At 37.0% G+C, this 17,864-nt stretch overlaps 1 protein-coding gene across 2 annotated transcripts in view; it reads left to right on the top strand.

The window, feature by feature from the left end:
• EIF5B (eukaryotic translation initiation factor 5B) overlaps window positions 1-17,864 on the top strand; it is a 72,387-nt gene that overhangs the window by 34,341 nt on the left and 20,182 nt on the right. Inside the window, exons 7-12 of one of the 2 annotated variants that reach the window (XM_066267856.1) lie at window positions 1,442-1,540; window positions 1,995-2,084; window positions 4,031-4,105; window positions 7,909-8,189; window positions 16,224-16,331; window positions 16,482-16,592. In XM_066267856.1, coding sequence (XP_066123953.1) covers window positions 1,442-1,540; window positions 1,995-2,084; window positions 4,031-4,105; window positions 7,909-8,189; window positions 16,224-16,331; window positions 16,482-16,592 — 764 coding nt within the window. Of the gene's footprint in view, window positions 1-1,441; window positions 1,541-1,994; window positions 2,085-4,030; window positions 4,106-7,905; window positions 8,190-16,223; window positions 16,332-16,481; window positions 16,593-17,864 lie in introns of both variants that reach the window. The other variant, XM_066267855.1, reaches the window with a different exon arrangement.

Below are 17,864 nucleotides of genomic sequence, written 5' to 3'. Positions count from 1 at the left end.
CAGGTTGCTAGATAGGAAAACCCTGGTCAGCCTGATTATCTCCACATCCTCAGCTGGGTTTATCCCTTTACTTTGCTGTGTTTAACATATTGTCTTATCAGACTGATTGATGGCTCTGGTTTTATAATTCTAACCAGTCTCAGCATTTACATATACACACACACACACACACATATACACACATACATACATTCATACTTTAAAGTTAAGAACCTTTTAAGATTTTCCTTTTTAAACAACTTCATTCAATAAAACAATAAATTGTTTTTTCTGTCGTCTTATGAATTTTCTGCCCTTAGTGAGAGACTGTCAGTAACCCAGCAGAGGTGATGAGGAATGGAAGGGAGGGTTGCAGTAGAGAATCTTGCCGTTTGAAGCTCTGTGCTTCTCGGATTCATTATTCACTCTTGACTAATGAAGACGTAGTCTCCTAAGACTCAACAGTGCTACTTGCAAATCAGATTTGACATTTGCTATGCCAATTTTGACATTTATTTGTCCTAATGTTATATTTAGAAAATATTAAAACAAATGTTCAAAAGTAGTGGAGAAGAACCATGAATTCAAATGAAAACAAATTGCTGATGGTGGTACATTTTTATTTTGGAAAGCTACTTAATAAATTTTAACTTTTACTTGTTTTTAACCAGCTATCAAGCTGGCCTTAGTTGAAAGTTGACTTACTACATTTTGTAGTGATAATGAAAACTTCTCTTATACATAGTTTTCTATTTCTCCTCTAACAGATTACCACAAATTTAATGACTTAACACAAATTTATTATCTTACAGTTCTGTAGATCAAAAGTCTGATATGTATCTCACTGGGCTAAGGTGTTAGCAGAACAACACTGCTTTCTGGAATTTCTGGAGAGAATCTATTTCTTTGTTTTCTAAAGGCAGAGCATCTCCCCATAGGGGATGGTGGATCCTGGTCGGGGTGCATGCAGGAGTCTGTCTTTCTGCCTCCCCTGCTCCTCAATTAAAAAAAAAAAAAGTTTAAAGTGTGTGGCAAATAGAATAATGCTCCCCGCCCTTAAGATGACAGCAGCCAGACTGTAATATTCATTTTTGTGACATTTAGAAAATGCAAATCTTTGAGGGCGGAGAGCAGGTCAATGCAGCTAGGGGCTAAGGACGTGAGCAGAATTTGACTACACAGAACAGCACAGGGTGATGGACTTGTTCTCATCTTCAGTGTGATGGGGGTTGCATAAACACACCTTTATCAAAAGGCATAGAACTGAAACACCAAAATAATGGCATTTTAATGTGTGTAAAATTTAGAATGCCTTATATCAAAAAAGGCTTTTCCATGAATGTCTCTTTTATATTTTAAGGTATGTATCTCTGAGGTGAATAAAATTTTATCTGTTTAAGTAGTATTGCTTTGGTGACATACAATTAGTATAAACCTGAAGTTTTCCATTGTTATCCCTCAGGTGTTGAAGTGCCATCAAAAGACTCTTTGCCAAAGAAAAGGCCAATTTATGAAGATAAAAAGAAGAAAAAAACTCCACAGCAGCTAGAAAATAAAGAAGGTTTGTATGTGATTTAGTAACCTTTTTATTTGCTTTTTTGCACACTTTAAAATAATATCCTCTGTTATGAAATAAATCAGATTTGTGTTTTAAAACTTATTTTCTATACTTTATTTCTGATTATTATTCTTAACTGATTCAGATGACAGGGTGATGAGAAAGTACTTTTGTTTGAAAAATCTAGCTCCTACCCTATGAATATCACCTGAAAAACACAACTATTATTATTATTTTTCTTTGTTGTTTTATCTCAGTTTCCTGTAACTACATTCTATTCCTTGAGCAGAAAGGAAAACTGCTGTTTTCTGTAAAATATACAACTAATATTTAAATGTTTTTTGAACTTGATAAATAATTTAGGTTAACACTACTGGTTTTTATTCAATACTTAATAGAGTACCCTAACAAATTATGTACTGAAAAAATATTAACATGGCTTCTGCCCTTTACTCAGTGTCTGAGCCAGTAGAGATAAGTGCTGCTGTAGAAGCTGTGGAACAGGGAGTACCGGAAAAGGAAGAGTCACCACCTCCTGTTGAACCAGGCTAGTACCATCGCTAATAAGTTCCTGGTTAAGTAGTGTTCATGTGTCAGAAGGTGTCCTAGTTATTATTAATTTGGGGAAACCAAATATCTGGCAGGAAGGCCAACGGTTTTATAATTCTTTCTAAATTATTTTCATTTCCACTTTGAAAGTGTAGAAATGATTCTTGCATCAATTTTGTTCTTTTCAGAAGTTCCTGTAAAATTTGTGTAGAAAGGATAGTTTTTGGATTTTCTGTTTCTTTTGATGAGTCAGAAATCTTAGGTGGTACCAAGAAGACCTGAAGTTCTTTATTTAATCATTCCAAAGCAATTGGAAGCATTTAATTAGAACTTTTTAAGAATCATAAAGAATTGGAATTTTAAAACCTTTTTAGAGGTCAGCCTCTATTATGTAATCAATCCATTTATTCAGTGTTTGTGTTTTTAGGCTGGAGAAAGTCTCTGGCTTTCTTCCTTTTTCTTTCTTTCCTTTTTTATTTTATTTATTTTTTATTTTTCTGAAGCTGGAAAGGGGGAGGCAGTCAGACAGACTCCCGCATGTGCCTGACCGGGATCCACCCGGCATGCCCACCAGGGGGCGATGCTCTGCCCATTCGGGGCATCGCTCTAGTGCAACCAGAGCCACTCTAGCGCCTGGGGCAGAGGCCAAGGAGCCATCCCCAGCCCCCAGGCCATCTTTGCTCTAATGGAGCCTTGGCTGCGGGAGGGGAAGAGAAAGAGAGGAAGGAGAGGGGGAGGGGTGGAGAAGCAGATGGGCGCCTCTCCTGTGTGCCCTGGCCAGGAATCAAACCCGGGACTTCTACACGCCAGGCCGACGCTCTACCACTGAGCCAACAGGCCAGGGCCCTTTCCTTTTTTTTTTTTTTTAAGATAAATATTGTTCTAATTCATGAGACTAGATGTTGATAGGCGAACCACAGGCACAGGCTAGCATAATGTATGTTTGGTAAAATCAAGAGATTGTCAAGTGTTCAGAGACAGGAGTGGGAGTGGAAACATAAGGATATCAAGACTGACTCCCATTGGTGAAAGGTATTATTGATCGCCTCCCTCACCCCCTCCTTTTCTCAGTGTAAAAGAGATCATTTGTGCACATCTCAGCTTAGCATAATGAAATTCAGGTTGATACGCTTTATAGCAGTCTACTATTTCAGCTGTAATTTATAGCAGTAAAAAGAATTGCTAAAATAGAAGGATGTTCCTGACTTGCATTTCTTCCTCAAATGACTTATCCAGACTTGTTTGCAAGTGATGATTATTACAGAGAAGCAAACACTACGTGTACTCTCATCTTGTGAAAATAGTTTTGCTTGATTATATTTCAGTAAAAAGAGTCATTATTGTTAAGGACAGTATTAAGTTTTTAATATTCAAAATGATACCTTTCTGACTATTTTTGGGTTGTAAGCAAAATATCTGTTCTAATCAGCTGGGAGTAGAGATGCAGCTTTGTGCTTCTAGCTATGTAATGTATTTATGTAGTATTTGTATGTATCTGTAGAAGTTAAAGCGAAATAAGTAATAAATTCTTAAGTGTATAGAGTTAAGATGAAAGATCAAAAAGAAGATATATGTGAAATTTCATTTGTCTTCAAGAATCAAGTATGATGATGTGCCCTTGTATACAGGGTGTGGCAAAAGTGGGTTTACAGTTATGAGTAAGTGAAATACAGTTTATTCTTTTATTGTTATTTATTAACTATTGTATTATTTGTTATACAACTGTAAACCTTCTTTACCCCAACCTGTATTCAAAATACTAGGAAGTTGTGAAGCATTTAGTAATAATAAATTATAACATGCTAGCTATATTGAAAAATATTTCTAAAGTTAATGAAATTGTGTGTGGTTTTTTTATTTTCTTGCATAGCTAAAACATTTATTTTTCATGTCAGCATAATTTTCTACTTTTTCTGTATCTTCAATGAAAACTTTTATTTACAGAAGAGGAAGAAGAAACTGAGGATGCTGGATTGGATGACTGGGAAGCTATGGTCAGTGATGAAGAGAGAGATAAAGGTGAATAGCTCATAAGCACCCAGTGGTAAATCCAGTGGTTATTAGAGGTGTTTAAGAAATAGTCTCTGAATATGACCACCAAATATACATCCTGGAGGAGAGACCAGTGCTCTCTCCCTTGCCATCATTCCTAAAGCCTCATGTAGATACCATTTCATGAGTAAGCAGCTTTTCAGAAGGTTATTTAAAAGATAGTTGCCTGGGATTTAGAATATGTTTTTTCAGATTGATAATGTTATCAGTGGAGTTAGGTTATTAAAGCTAGCCTACAAAAAGACCCTTTAACTTAAAATCTAATACAAAGACAAAACAAATAATAGTATAGTTCCTACTCACTATGAATAAAAAGTGTCTTTTTTTGGTAATTACTTTCTGTTCTTTATTACTAAAATCAACTTTCTTTGGATTTAATTTGCTGGCTTTCCCCCCCTTTTTTTCCCCCCTAACTTTTTGAAATGGATATTTGTCTCTGGTTTTATAGTGTTTTCTGCCCCCAATATATAATTTTTAAATTATAGATTTTATTTTAATCATGGCTTTAGTAAAATTCTACAAGTTCTAATGTGCTGACTTTATTTTGAATTCACATTTTGATATTTTAGCTATGATTTATTTAGAAGTGTATGTCAATTTATGTAAGTAGGGATTTTGTAATTATCTTCTTGTTACTTCATTGTGATCAGAGAACATATATGGTTCTATCCTTTTGAGACTTGATTTACAACCCAGAAAATAGTTTATTATTGTAAATGTTTCTTACATGATTGGAAAGAGTTCATATTCTGCAGTAGTTGGGTGCCACTTTTATGTTTAGTCAGGTTTGCTGATTATTTTAAGTCTTCCATGTTTTTCTCAGTTTTATCTGGTTACTTTTTCTATTACTAAGTGGTGTGTTAAAATCTCCCACAGTGATTGTAGAGTGTCTATTTCTCCCTGAATTCTGTCAACTTTTGCTTTTTATATTTTTGTGCTGTATTATAGGGTGAATATAGTCTTTGTATCTTTATGATGAATTGACTCAATACATTATTTATATTGTATTTACTTTATACTTTATTTTTTATTCATTTTTAGTAATGCCTTGTGTCTTAAAGTCTACTTTATCTGATATTAATATAGCCACACATGCCTGACCTGTCATGGCACAGTGCGTAAAGTGTCCACCTGGAATGCTGAGGTCGCTGGTTCAAAACCCTGGGCTTGCTTGGTCAAAGCACATATGAGAAGCAACAACTATGAGTTGATGCTTTCCACTCCTCCCCCACCACCATTCTCTCTCTCTCTCTCAAATCAATTAATGAAACCTTAAAAAAAATATGTAGCCACACAACTTTTTTTTTTTTTTTGGTATTTTTTCTGAAGTGAGAAGTGGGGAGGCAGAGAGACAGACTCCTGCATGTGCCCGACCGGGCTCCACATGGCAAGCCCACCAGGGGGCGATGCTCAGCCCATCTGGGGCATTGATCCGTTGCAACCGAAGCCATTCTAGTGCGTGAGGCAGAGGCCACGGAGCCATCCTCAGTTCCCGGGCCAACTTTGCTCCAAAGGAACCTTGGCTGCGGGAGAGGAAGAGAGAGAGAAAGGAGATGGGAAGGGTGGAGAAGCAGGTGCTTATTTTTTCGTCTCTTTTTAATCATATTTTGTATTGTTGGATTGCTTTTATTATCAATTTTTTCTTCTTCTGTGAGCTTCGAAGTTGTGTACCTTTTTGCTTACTTTTAGTGTTAATCCAAAGACATTTAACACAGGTCTTTGAACTGTCATTGTCTAATGTTACCATCTTCCCAGACAGTGCAAAGACCATTGAATACATGAATAACTATTATCCAATTCTCAATTTCTATATCATTGTTCTTATTTATTTTAAACTACATAATAGCTGATTATTATTTTTTATTTTTTTGTATTTTTCTGAAGCTGGAAAGGGGAGAGACAGTCAGACAGACTCCCGCATGCGCCCGACCGGGATCCACCCAGCTCGCCCACCAGGGGCGACGCTCTGCCCACCAGGGGGCGATGCTCTGCTCCTCCGGGGCATCGCTCTGCCGCGACCAGAGCCACTCCAGTGCCTGGAGCAGAAGCCAAGGAGCCATCCCCAGCGCCTGGGCCATTTTGCTCCAATGGAGCCTTGGCTGCGGGAGGGGAAGAGAGAGACAGAGAGGAAGGGGGGGGTGGAGAAGCAAATGGGCGCTTCTCCTATGTGCCCTGGCCAGGAATCGAACCCGGGTCCCCCGCACGCCAGGCCGACGCTCTACCGCTGAGCCAACCGGCCAGGGCCAATAGCTGATTATTTTTTACAGTCAGTATTTATTTAAATATCCCTATATTCTTAGCTTTTTGTTTTGTGCTTAATTTCTTTCTCCATCTCTGACCTTCCATGTAGGAAAATTTCTTCCAGTCTGAAGACTCCTTTTAGAATTTACTTTAGTATGAATCTGTTAGACATTCCATTTCTGCTTTTCTAAAAATGTCTTTTTCTCATCTTCATTCTTGAAGGGTATATTTACTGAGAAAAAAAAAAATCTTTGCTGAAATTTTATTAACACTTTGAAGATATTATTCCCTTGTCTTGGCTTTCATTATTTCTGTTGAGAATCCAGGTATGAGCCTAAAGTTTTCATGTATTTTAGGTTTTTAGGAGTTTTATTATGATGTATCTAGGATTGATTTCTTTTTATTTATTCTGCCTGTAGGACTTTAATGAGAATGTATGGTTTTATGTTTTTAAGTGTTATGTATGAATCATTACTCCCCCTCAGGGATTCTAGTTATGCCTACATAGACCTTCTTACTATATATACTATTGCAGTGTATTTTTACCTCTTCTGAATTTTCCATCTTACTGGTTCTCCATGGTTCATTCTAAATTGTTCCTTCTGATCTGTTTTTTGGTTCATTAATTTTCTCCTTGAGCTATTCTGTATTTTTCAGTTTTAGAACTTCCTTTTAACTATTTAATGGTTTTTATTTACCTTTTTAAAAATTTTAATCTCATCTTTTGCTCCCTGGATGTTAGAAGCATAGTTACTTTTAAACTTTGGTTTTCTAACTTCAGTGGAAGCCCTGTGTATATCTATGTGCTGGCTTTACTCATGTGAATTGCTTTTGCATGTGGTTTGTTATTTTTGTATGTTGCACTAGATACTATACTTGTAAAACTGTAGAAAGAATTTGTGGTCAAGGATGGTGTTTTCTTTCTCCAGTAAGAATTTTATGTACATCACCAGGAGTAAACTAGCAATATAAAATCATCTTATTCCAGATTTAGAATTCAGAGAATCTAAAAGTGTTCTGCCAAGAATGGGAAGGTTCTGTTTACTTCCTGTTCATCCTTACTCCTAGGATACAGTTCTTCAGGATTTCACCTCACAACACAGGTGTTACCCAGTGCTCGTTCACCTTGCCGGCCCCCGCCCCCCCAGCCTCCACAATCCTTGCTAGGCTTGAACTCTCAACGCCCCAGTCACTGAGGGGCCAGTAAAAGCTCTGCTCAGCCTCTCACCTCCTCCAGAATCAGCATGCACCCTCCGGGGACAGAAGTGCCGAGCATTGTGTTCACCACTCGGTTCTGCCCTCTGGTACCCTGCTTAGCACTGTTTTTCTTTTTTATTAGCTTAGGTGTGGATTAATGCGTCACATTTTCACTGTTGCTTCATTGTACCATCAAGACAAACACTTTGCATTTATGAGGCATGAAAATGTTAATTTAGAATTAACAATATAATGTTGCTGGTTTATTTGTCTTTAAGGTCTCTATCATTTTTAATTTTCATTTATTTTAAAATCTCTCTTTCTGAAAGAAGGAAACACAGTACATATAGAAGTAAAAGAAAACCCTGAAGAGGAGGAGGAGGATGAGGAGGATGAAGAAGAGGAAGAAGAGAGTGAAGAAGAAGAAGATGAAGGAGAAAGTGAAGGCAGTGAAGGTGAAGAAGATGAAGAAAAGGTGTCAGATGAGAAAGATTCAGGGAAAGCATTTGATAAAAAGCCAAGTAAAGAAATGAGCTCAGAATCTGAATATGACTCTGATGATGATCGAACTAAAGAAGAAAGGGTTTACGACAAAGCGAAACGGAGGATTGAGGTATTTATTTTTCCCTTTGTCTTTGCTCCTTGCCTCCCCAGTCCTCCTCTGTCCTCCTCTGTCCTCTTCGCTCGTTATAACCATATTTCACAACAAAGGCTTTTACTGAATTTTTGTAATTTTTAAAATTTATTAATTGATTTTAAAGAGAGAGGGGAGAGTGAGAGAAAACATTGACTTATTGATCCACTTACCATTGGTTGATTCTTATCTGTGACTTTACCGTAACATTGACATATTGGGACGCTACTCTAACCAACTGAGAGCTGCCTGGCAAGGGCTGAACAGTACTGTTAAAAATATAGTCTTAGAATAGTATCTTTTCCAGTTTTTGTAAGTTGAGACATAATAGATCTGATACTGTTCTAACCCAAGGACCTCACTCCCTTGCCTAAGTTAGAACCGTGATTACTTCATGGATTCCTTAGAACAGTGTTTTTCAACCGCCGATCCATGGACTGGTCTGCCAGAAATTTCGTGCTAGTCTGTGGAAGAGTTACCTCCCTGATGTTGTGTGAAGATTGTAGATTCAATGATCTTAGTCAAATTCGCTTATACTCAGAGTGATTTCTGCCTTAGTAGTCCCTGAAATAATTTTCCTATTTTCACTGTAAAAAGATTGAAAAACACTGCCTTAGAATTTTCTTTCATTGATGTCATGTCATCTATCAAAGGACAATTTAATTCTTCACTTCTAGTCTCATTGCTGCTTAGATGGACCTGTCTTATTCCCAGTCTTTGTGAGGAAAGCATTCCGATTGTAACTGTTAACTGTAGTGTTAGCAGTAGATTTTTGATAAATAGATACCCTTTATCAGTTTGAGAAAATGTTCTTTTTCCTAGTCTGTTGCAATTTTTTGTCATGAATGAATGATAGATATCTTTTGTATGTCTATTGAGATGGCTTTTTCCTTTTCAATATTAATGTATGATATATTACATTAATTGGTATTCAGAGGTAAAACCAACCTTGCTTTCATTGTGTTACTGGATTTGGCTTGTAATATTTTATTGAGGATTTTGTGCATCCATGAGTGATATTTATCAATAGCTTTCTTATCATTTAATGTGTTTGCCTGACTTTGATGCCAGCTTAATATTAGCCTTCTAGGATTTGTTGGGAAGTGTTCCTTCTCTGTGTTCTGTAAGAGTGTGTGAGGGATTACATTATTTATACTATTTTAAATGTTTGGCAGAATGTACTAATAAAGCTTTTCTATGTGAAGATTTAAGATTACTAATTTCATTTCTTGTCATATTTTTTCACCTTGTTATTCTCAGTAATTTCTGTCTTTAATAATTACTGTGTTTTACTTAAGTTGTGAACCTAAAGTTGTTTGTAGTATCCCATAGTTCTTTAAATTTCTGTAAAGTCAGTAGTGCCTGTGTCTCCTCTTCCCATTCTGATCTTGGTGATTTGTATTTCCTCTTTTCCTTGGTCCACCTAAAGATTTTCCATCTTTTTGATCTTCTCAAGGCCCAGTTTCTGATTTCATTAATTTTTCTTTTTTTTTTTTTTTTGACAGAGAGAGCGAGAGAGAGAGTGACGGGGACAGACAGACAGGAAGGAAGAGAGATGAGAAGCATCAGTTCTTCATTGCAGCTCCTTAGTTGTTCACTGATTGCTTTCTCATATGTGCCTTGACCGGGGTCTATAGCAGAGCGAGTGACCCCTTGCTCAAGCCAGCGACCTTGGGCTCAAACCCAGAGACCTGGGGCTCAAACCAGAGACCTTGGGCTTCAAGCCAGTGAACTTTAGACTCAAGCTAGTAACCATAGGGTCATGGCTATGATCCCACGCTCAAGCCAGTGACCCCATGCTCAAGCTGGATGAGCCTGTGCTCAAGCCAGCAACCTTGGGGTTTTGAACCTGGGTCCTCCATGTCTCAGTCTGACGCTCTACCCACTGCACCACCACCTGGGTTAGACTAATTTTTCTGTTTTCTAATTGCTCTTCTCATTTTATGCTTTATTATTTTTTTCTTTTGTTTAGTTTGGGCTTAGTTTCTTCATTAGCTAATTTCTTAAGATGACCAATTATTAATTTGGGAGTTCTTTTCTAATACTATATAGGCATTTAAAATTACAAATCTTTGTCTAGGTACTATTTTAGCTGCATTCCATAAATTTTGGTATCTTGTATTTTTGTTTCCATTCTGTTCAAAATATTTTCTAATTTCCTTTAGTATTTCTTTCCTGACCCATGTGTCATTAGAAGTACATTGTCATAATTTACAAATGTTTGTGGATTTCATTATCCTCTGTTGTTTATTCTTAAATCTGACTATTGTGGTCAGAGAACATACTTTGTATATTTCTGTCATTTAAAAATAAAAGTTGTCTTATCCCATAGCATATAGTCTCTTCAGGGAAATGCTTCTTGTGAACTAAGGAAGAATGTGGATTCTGCTGGTGGTGGGTCTGGTGTTAAGTCAGTTTAGGTGATAGTGTTCAGATTTTCTGTATACTTGCTCATTTTATGGGTAGTTCCTCTGTCCATTATTGTGAGTGGGTTTCTGAATTCCCAAATTTATTGTTGAGTTTTATATCTTAACAATTTTTTGTCTGGCATTAATATAGCTACTCCAGCTGCCTTGTAGTGACCGATTGCATGGTATGTCTTTTTCATTCCTTTGTGCCTGACTAAAGTGCCTCTTGATGACAAGATATAGGTGAGTCTTGCTGTTTCATCCATTCACACAGTGCACTTTTAGGAGTATTTCAGTTGATTTACAGTTAAAGTTGTTACGTATATGGTTGGATTTTCTTCTTTCTTTTTGCTATGTCTTTGTTTTTTAATAAGTTTTCTTAATAGCTGGTTTAGGCATTAAAATATGTATTCTATCTACTTTAGATTATTAGTCACTTAATTCTAGTAAAATACAGACTTCGTTTCAACATAGATCCATTCTTTCCACCTTCCTTTGTGCTGTTATTGTTACATGTTTATAAATGTTCTAGACCCAGTAAAACAGTGGTATTGCTAATGTCTTATTTTATCTTTTAAAGGAATTAAGAGAAAAAATACATTTGTACCATCTTAATATTTACTGAAATGTTAACATTCCTGGTATTCCTCATTTCTCTGTAGGGATTGCTTCTGCCTGTCACTTTTTGCTACTGCATAGCTCCAATCCTTCCCTCACCTTGCCTTTCTGCTCTCTGTAGTATTACATCTTTATACAGGGTGGGGTAAAAGGGTTATAGTTGTTTGTATGGAAAATAATACAATAAATAATAATACTAGAATAAACTCTTGTGTCCCAGCTATAAACCTACTTTTGCCTGACTCTGTATATTATTAGCTCAATCATATAACTTTAGTTAGCTTTTAAATCAATTCTTTTGTCATTTAAGTGAAGAAAATAGAAGATGTATTTTACTGTCTTTGACATTTACTGTATGCTCCTTGTTTCTCCATATGAGGTTGAGTTACATGTAGTGTCACTTCATTTCAGCTTGATGAACTCCATATGGTTATTTCTCATCATGCTGATCTTCTAGCAGTGAATTGTCTTTTAAATTTGGGAATTATTTTCATGTTCATTTAAAAAAATTTTTTTAAAGTTCTTATCCATTTTAGAGAGAGGCAAGAGAGAGAAAAAGGAGAACATGAGTGGGAAGCATCAACTCATAATAGTTGCTTCTCGTATATGCTTTTTAGATTGACTCTTTTATCCACAGCACCACCACAAGTCAGGTCCTTGCCTTCATTTTTTAAGGATAATATTGCTGCATGCAGATTCTTGCTTGAATTTTTTTTTTTTGGTAGTTTTTCTATTTAGCTTTTTGATATGTCATCCCATTGCCTTCTGGCCTCTATTGTTTCTGATGAAAATTAAGCTGTTAATCTTACTTGAGTTTTCTTATATCAAGTGATTTTTTTCTTGTCAAGATTTTCTTTTTGACCTTGGCTTTTAATAATTTAACTATGGTATGGCTTGGAGTAGATATCTCTTTTTAATTATCCTACTTGAAGTTTATTGAGCTTTTTATATGTGTAGATTACTGTTTTTCATCAAATCTTGGAAGTTTTATGGCATTTATTCAAATCTTTTTTCCTTCCTATTTCTCTGTCTCCTCTCTTGGGTCTCCTTTATATGCACGTTAATGTGCTTGAGGGTGTTCCACAGGTCTGTTAAGGCTGTGTTGTTTTTCTTTCTCCTTCTATTGTTCAGATTATGTAATCTCTACTAATCTATAATTTTTTTTCTTCCACTAATTTATATCTACTGGGGAGTCCCTCTAGTGAATTTTTTTTTTTCAATTTTAGAGAGCAGAGTGACAGGAAGGGAAAGAGGAGGAGATGAGAAGCATCAGCTTGTAGTTGCTTCACTTTAGTTGTTCATTGATTGCTTCTTATATATACTTTGACTAGGGGACTGAAGCCGAGCCAGTGACCCCTTGCTCAAGCCTCAGAGTTTCAAACCTGGGACCTCAGCGTTCCAGGTTGATGCTCCGTCCACTGTACCACCATCAGTGAGGCCTCTCGTGAATTTTTAATTTGCTATTGAATTTTTAAATTCCAAATTTCCATGTCTTTGTATAATTTATTTCTATTTATTAATACCTTCTTTTGATGAGTTATTCCTTCTTTTCTTTAAACTTGGTTCCCTTTAGTCTTTTCATTGTACTTAGAATACCTGCTTTCAAGTCTTTGTCTGCTAAGTTAAAAATCTGCCTCTCAGAGGCCCAGGTTCTATCAACCAATTTTTCCCCTCTGTTTTTATATATTTCTATTATTTATAGGTGTAGATAGATATATATGCCTGTTTCTTTTTATATCTTGAAAAGTTTTGTTGACAAGTGGACATTTCAGGGAATATATTATAGCAAGTCTGAATTCCATTGGCTCTTGACAAGTGTGATGGTATTAGCTGTTTCTGTTTATTTCCTTATTTAATCATGTGGACTAATTCTGAGGAGTCATTTGCTTTCTTAGTGTTTTTTTGTTTGTTTTTTGTTTTAATTGATTAATTTTAGTGGGACAGGGGAAAGAGGGGAGAGAGAGAGAGGAGCATTTATTTGTTGTCCTACTTAGCTGTCTTCCCACGGGTTGTGTCCCATATGTGCCCTGACTGGGGATGGAACCCACAACCATGGTGTTTTAGGATGGTGCTCTGACTGAGCTAACTGTCCAGGGCCTGATTTATTTTTGAATTCTTGTTTTTATTTTTAAGCCTAGCTTTCAAAGTCTTGGGTGTGGGTTAGCTTGTCTTAGTGATCAGCCACATGATTTGTTAGCTGGCTAAGCCTACCCTCGAGCCGGTGGGTTTGGCGGTTTACTGGCCCACTCAGGCTTTTACTTGATGCATTTGCAAGGCTTGTTGTTGAGTCAGGAACCAACCACCCTCTCCTGACAGGCTTCCACGGGAGCACAGCGTTCTAGACACCAGAAACAAGTAGGAGCTTACTGCCTGCATTGTCTGTCAACTCCACATACCTCCCTGTTCAGTTTCTGACTGGTCTTCTATTGATAGCTTATTTCTGCTACCCTAGTATTGAGACCTTAGTCTAAGTCAGCGGTTCTCAACCTGTGGGTCACGACCCCAGCGGAGGGTCAAACGACCAAAACACAGGGATCACCTAAAGCCATCGGAAATACATATTTTATTTAAAAATGTATCGTATAATAAATATGTATTTTCCGATGGCTTTAGGCAACCCCTGTGTTTGGTATTTTCCGATGGCTTTAGGCGACCCCTGTGTTTTGGTCATTCAACCCCTGCCGGGGTCGTGACCCACAGGTTGAGAACCGCTGGTCTAAGTAGTAATTTTAGTCTTACCTCTTTGTTTGCCGTTCAGATCACTGTGATTGTTTGACAGTCTCTCAGGCATGGAATCCCATGTCCCCTCTCTCATACCACCTCTGCCTGTGGAGAAGTGGGAGTGAGCGGCTGTAATGGCATACCTCCAGACTGAAACTGCACATGCTTCTGCTGCTCTTACTGGTGGTCTGTAGACATTCTTGAATTAAATGTTTCTCAATTTCTTATGTGCCGTTGGCCAATTTTTAGAGTCTTTAAATGGTCGTTTTGATTATTTTGTCCAGTTTTCTCTGTTTTGGAGTGGGGTTTGCCGAGTTCCTCATTCCATCGTTCAAGGAGTCCTGCCTTAACACCTTTAACAGCTATTTTCTGAGAGTATTCCATTTTATAGACAGATTCTGTTTTAACTTTGTATTGATATGCTTGGACTGCCATAACAAAATGCTACAGACTGGGTGGCTTAAACAAAAATTTATTTTCTGACCATTTTTGAGTCTGGAAGTTCAAGATTAAAGTGCCAGCAGGTTTGTTTTCTGGTGAGGGCTCTTCTTGGCTGGCAGATGGCTGGCTTCTCACTGAATCCTCATGCAGTCTTTCCCCTGTGCTCAGGGAGAGATGGACTCTTCATTTCTCTGCTCTTGTAACAATACCAGGCCTCTTAGATTAGGGCCCGCCCTTATAATCTCATTTAACCTTAATTACATTCATTAAGGCCCTCTCTCCAAAATAGTCAAATTTGGGAGTTAGGGCTTCAGTGTATGAATTTGGGAGAGATACATAACAAACTTCATTTTTCTCAAACCTTGCTACATATTATTTTCTAAAATTCACCCAAGTCCCTGAGTTAGTAGCACCATTGTAGGTAGGGGTCTCTAACTACATGATTCTATGCAACCAGATAGGTGTCATCAGCCTGCAGTTTGGAGGAGCACTCATGAAGACATCTCCCACTAAAGAAGGTTAAGTGCTTACTAATTTTCGCTATTATAAACAATACAGCAGCTGGCAGACACTGTTGTGCATGTGCGTCTTTGTCTACTTGTCCTGTCATTGCTCGAGTCCAGATACGTAGAGGTGGAATTTCTAAGGTAAAACATATACTATTTGCCTTCCAGAAAATTTTAACACTTCAAGTATGGAAGAAGGCAATTTTCAGCCATATCAAATGCTAAGGTCATGGTGTTCACACTCCAGTCATACATGCTGTGAAGCTCTTGTTCACTGCTTTTTGCTAGTAAATACACCTCACTTTGACATTGTAGAATATTTTTTCATTCTACTTTCTACAGAAAGATTCAATGTCTAGTGGTAGAAATGAAAAAGAGTGCCTACAAAAAATGGGTTTTAGATGGAAAATAGTATTGTAATTGATATAAGTTCAGACTTTAGATGAAAGTCTTACCTCATTTAAATGCTAGCTTTGTTGTACTTGAAAGGTTGTCATTTGAGAGAGGAACTGCTGGCTTGTGTTTTTATTTGGTTCTCAGAAAGTTGAAGTGTTTAGATAAATCCTATAGAGAATGTATCCTGGTTCAAGGACAAACTTTCTCATGTCTAGTGGTACATTAGAAATGCCTATGGGTGTCTTAGGCTAAGGCTTGCTCCAAATTGAAAAGTTTTATAGTGTTTGTACCCTGGATAAAGTTTTGAAATAAATTATTTTAAAATGTTTTATAACTTGGCCTGACCTGTAGTGCGCAGTGCATAAAGCGTCGACCTGGAATGCTGAGGTTGCCGGTTCAAATCCCTGGCCTTGCCCGGTCAAGGCACATATGGGAGTTGAGGCTTCCTGCTCCTCCCCCCCCCCCCTCTAAAATGAATAAATAAAATTAATTTAAAAAATGTTTTATAACTCTGAAGTTTTAATGAAATACTATGAATACAAGATTATAGCTGTTTTTATATAACCCCACATAAGTTAGAGGTGGTACTGTATAGTAAATAGGACTGAAACATCAATTTCTTTTCATTTTATTCCATTAAATTAGCCATGTGCAGAAGTATTGAAGTTTGGGCCAACACTTCTTACTGTTCTTATACATGTTAACTATGCTGCTCTGAAAGCTACCTTAACCAGATTTCTGCTTGTTCAAAGGTTCTATGATGGGAATTAGATTGTAAAGCTCACATTGTAAATTGCTCTTCATGTAGTTAAACCAACAAAGAACTTGAATAAGGTTGTGGCGTTCTCTTCCCAAGGCAAAATAATTTAAAGAAAAATGATAGGGTTTGAAATAAGATTTATGAGATTGTTTTTCTTTCCTAGAAACGGCGACTTGAACACAGTAAAAATATAAATACAGAGAAGCTAAGAGCCCCTATTATCTGTGTACTTGGACATGTGGACACAGGGAAGACAAAGATTCTAGATAAGGTAGGAAAATACTGTTGGATTATAAAAACTAATCCAAACCACAGCACAGATGTACAGTTCTCTTTATAATAAATAAGTTATTACTTTCTTATTGCTTTTCATTTTTTATGCATTTTGAAATACAAATCTATGTCTGCTGTTTTATCCCAGCTCCGTCACACGCACGTACAAGATGGTGAAGCAGGTGGTATCACACAGCAAATAGGTGCCACCAATGTTCCCCTGGAAGCCATTAATGAACAGACTAAGATGATTAAAAATGTAAGTAGATGTATTTTATGTGTTTTAATCTCTAAAAACAAGATATAAACTATTTCAAACATAGAAAAAAGCAGAATAAGACCTATATGCTCACCATTCATAATTAACATATATGCCATTTTACCCTGTTTTGCTTTGAATTTCTTTAAGCAATAAAACATTAGATATTGTAGGATTCATCACACTCCATTTCCTTCCCTCTTGTTCCAAGAGGCCATCAGTGTTCTGAAATTAGAAATATCCTTCCCTCTGTGTCTTACACTTTCACCATCGATCTCCACACTTTGAGTTCCCTCCCCCTTCTTTTTTCCTTCTATCAGATTAATTATATATATATTCTTTTCTTCCTTATTTTCACTGTTCTTGAGATACTCCATTTATTTATGCTAACTAAAATACAGCAAAGGAGAACACAAGATTAATGTAAAGCCTAATGAATCATTATGATTAATGCGGACACCCTTTGTGTCACTCATGATAAGAGACAGAACCTTACCAGTTCCCTCAGAAGCACTCTGTGCCCCTTTCTAATTAATGTCTTCTTCCACCCAGGAGTAGCTTTTAAAGTAATCTCTACTTTTTATTGTGTTAGTGGTTATAAAATGTTGATACTCCAATTCCCTAATCCATCTTTATTTATTGGGTTACTTCTATAGAGAAAGATGCTTTGACCTAATCTACTGTTTTGTTACTCAGTTTATACGAAAGCTAAATAAATGTCTGATCTTCTACCTTTATTTACCAGCTTTTAAAATAGTGACCAATTCGGTTTATTGTGTAATATTATTAACTCTTGGATTTACACATATTTACAGTGTTTTAATAAATTTCAGTTATATTGTACTGAGGTAGTCCCTTCTTTGTCCAGTGGTTGGCTCCTGGGTCTTCCCCCCCCCCCCCCCCACCAATTTGGGCATTTGGGGGTAGAAGAAAGAGAAGCATCAACTCATTTTTCTTAGTTGTATTTAATTTTGCACTCACTGGTTGCTTCTTGTATGTGCCCTGACCGGGTATCGAGCCTGTGATCTTGTTGTACCAGCACAATGCTGTATCCACTGAGCCAACTGACCAGCCTCCTGAGTCTTTTTGATACAGTTCTGGTAGTCTTATTGGTCTTCTCTTGCAACTAGGCGTCTGGTATAGCAGGTTGTTCTGGGCTTGTCTTAAATATAATGTGGTCTGTACCTGAACTGGGCCTAGCAAACAGTTCCCCAGTTCTATTGTCTAGGTCAAAATGGTAAATTTAGAACTCAGAAGCAGTAAATAAGTGAC

Source organism: Saccopteryx bilineata, chromosome 3 (genome assembly GCF_036850765.1).
Source record: "Saccopteryx bilineata isolate mSacBil1 chromosome 3, mSacBil1_pri_phased_curated, whole genome shotgun sequence".
NCBI classification, from domain to species: domain Eukaryota; kingdom Metazoa; phylum Chordata; class Mammalia; order Chiroptera; family Emballonuridae; genus Saccopteryx; species Saccopteryx bilineata.
The sequence above is the reverse complement of the archived record's forward strand: the minus strand, read 5'-3'. Positions and strand labels throughout refer to the sequence as shown.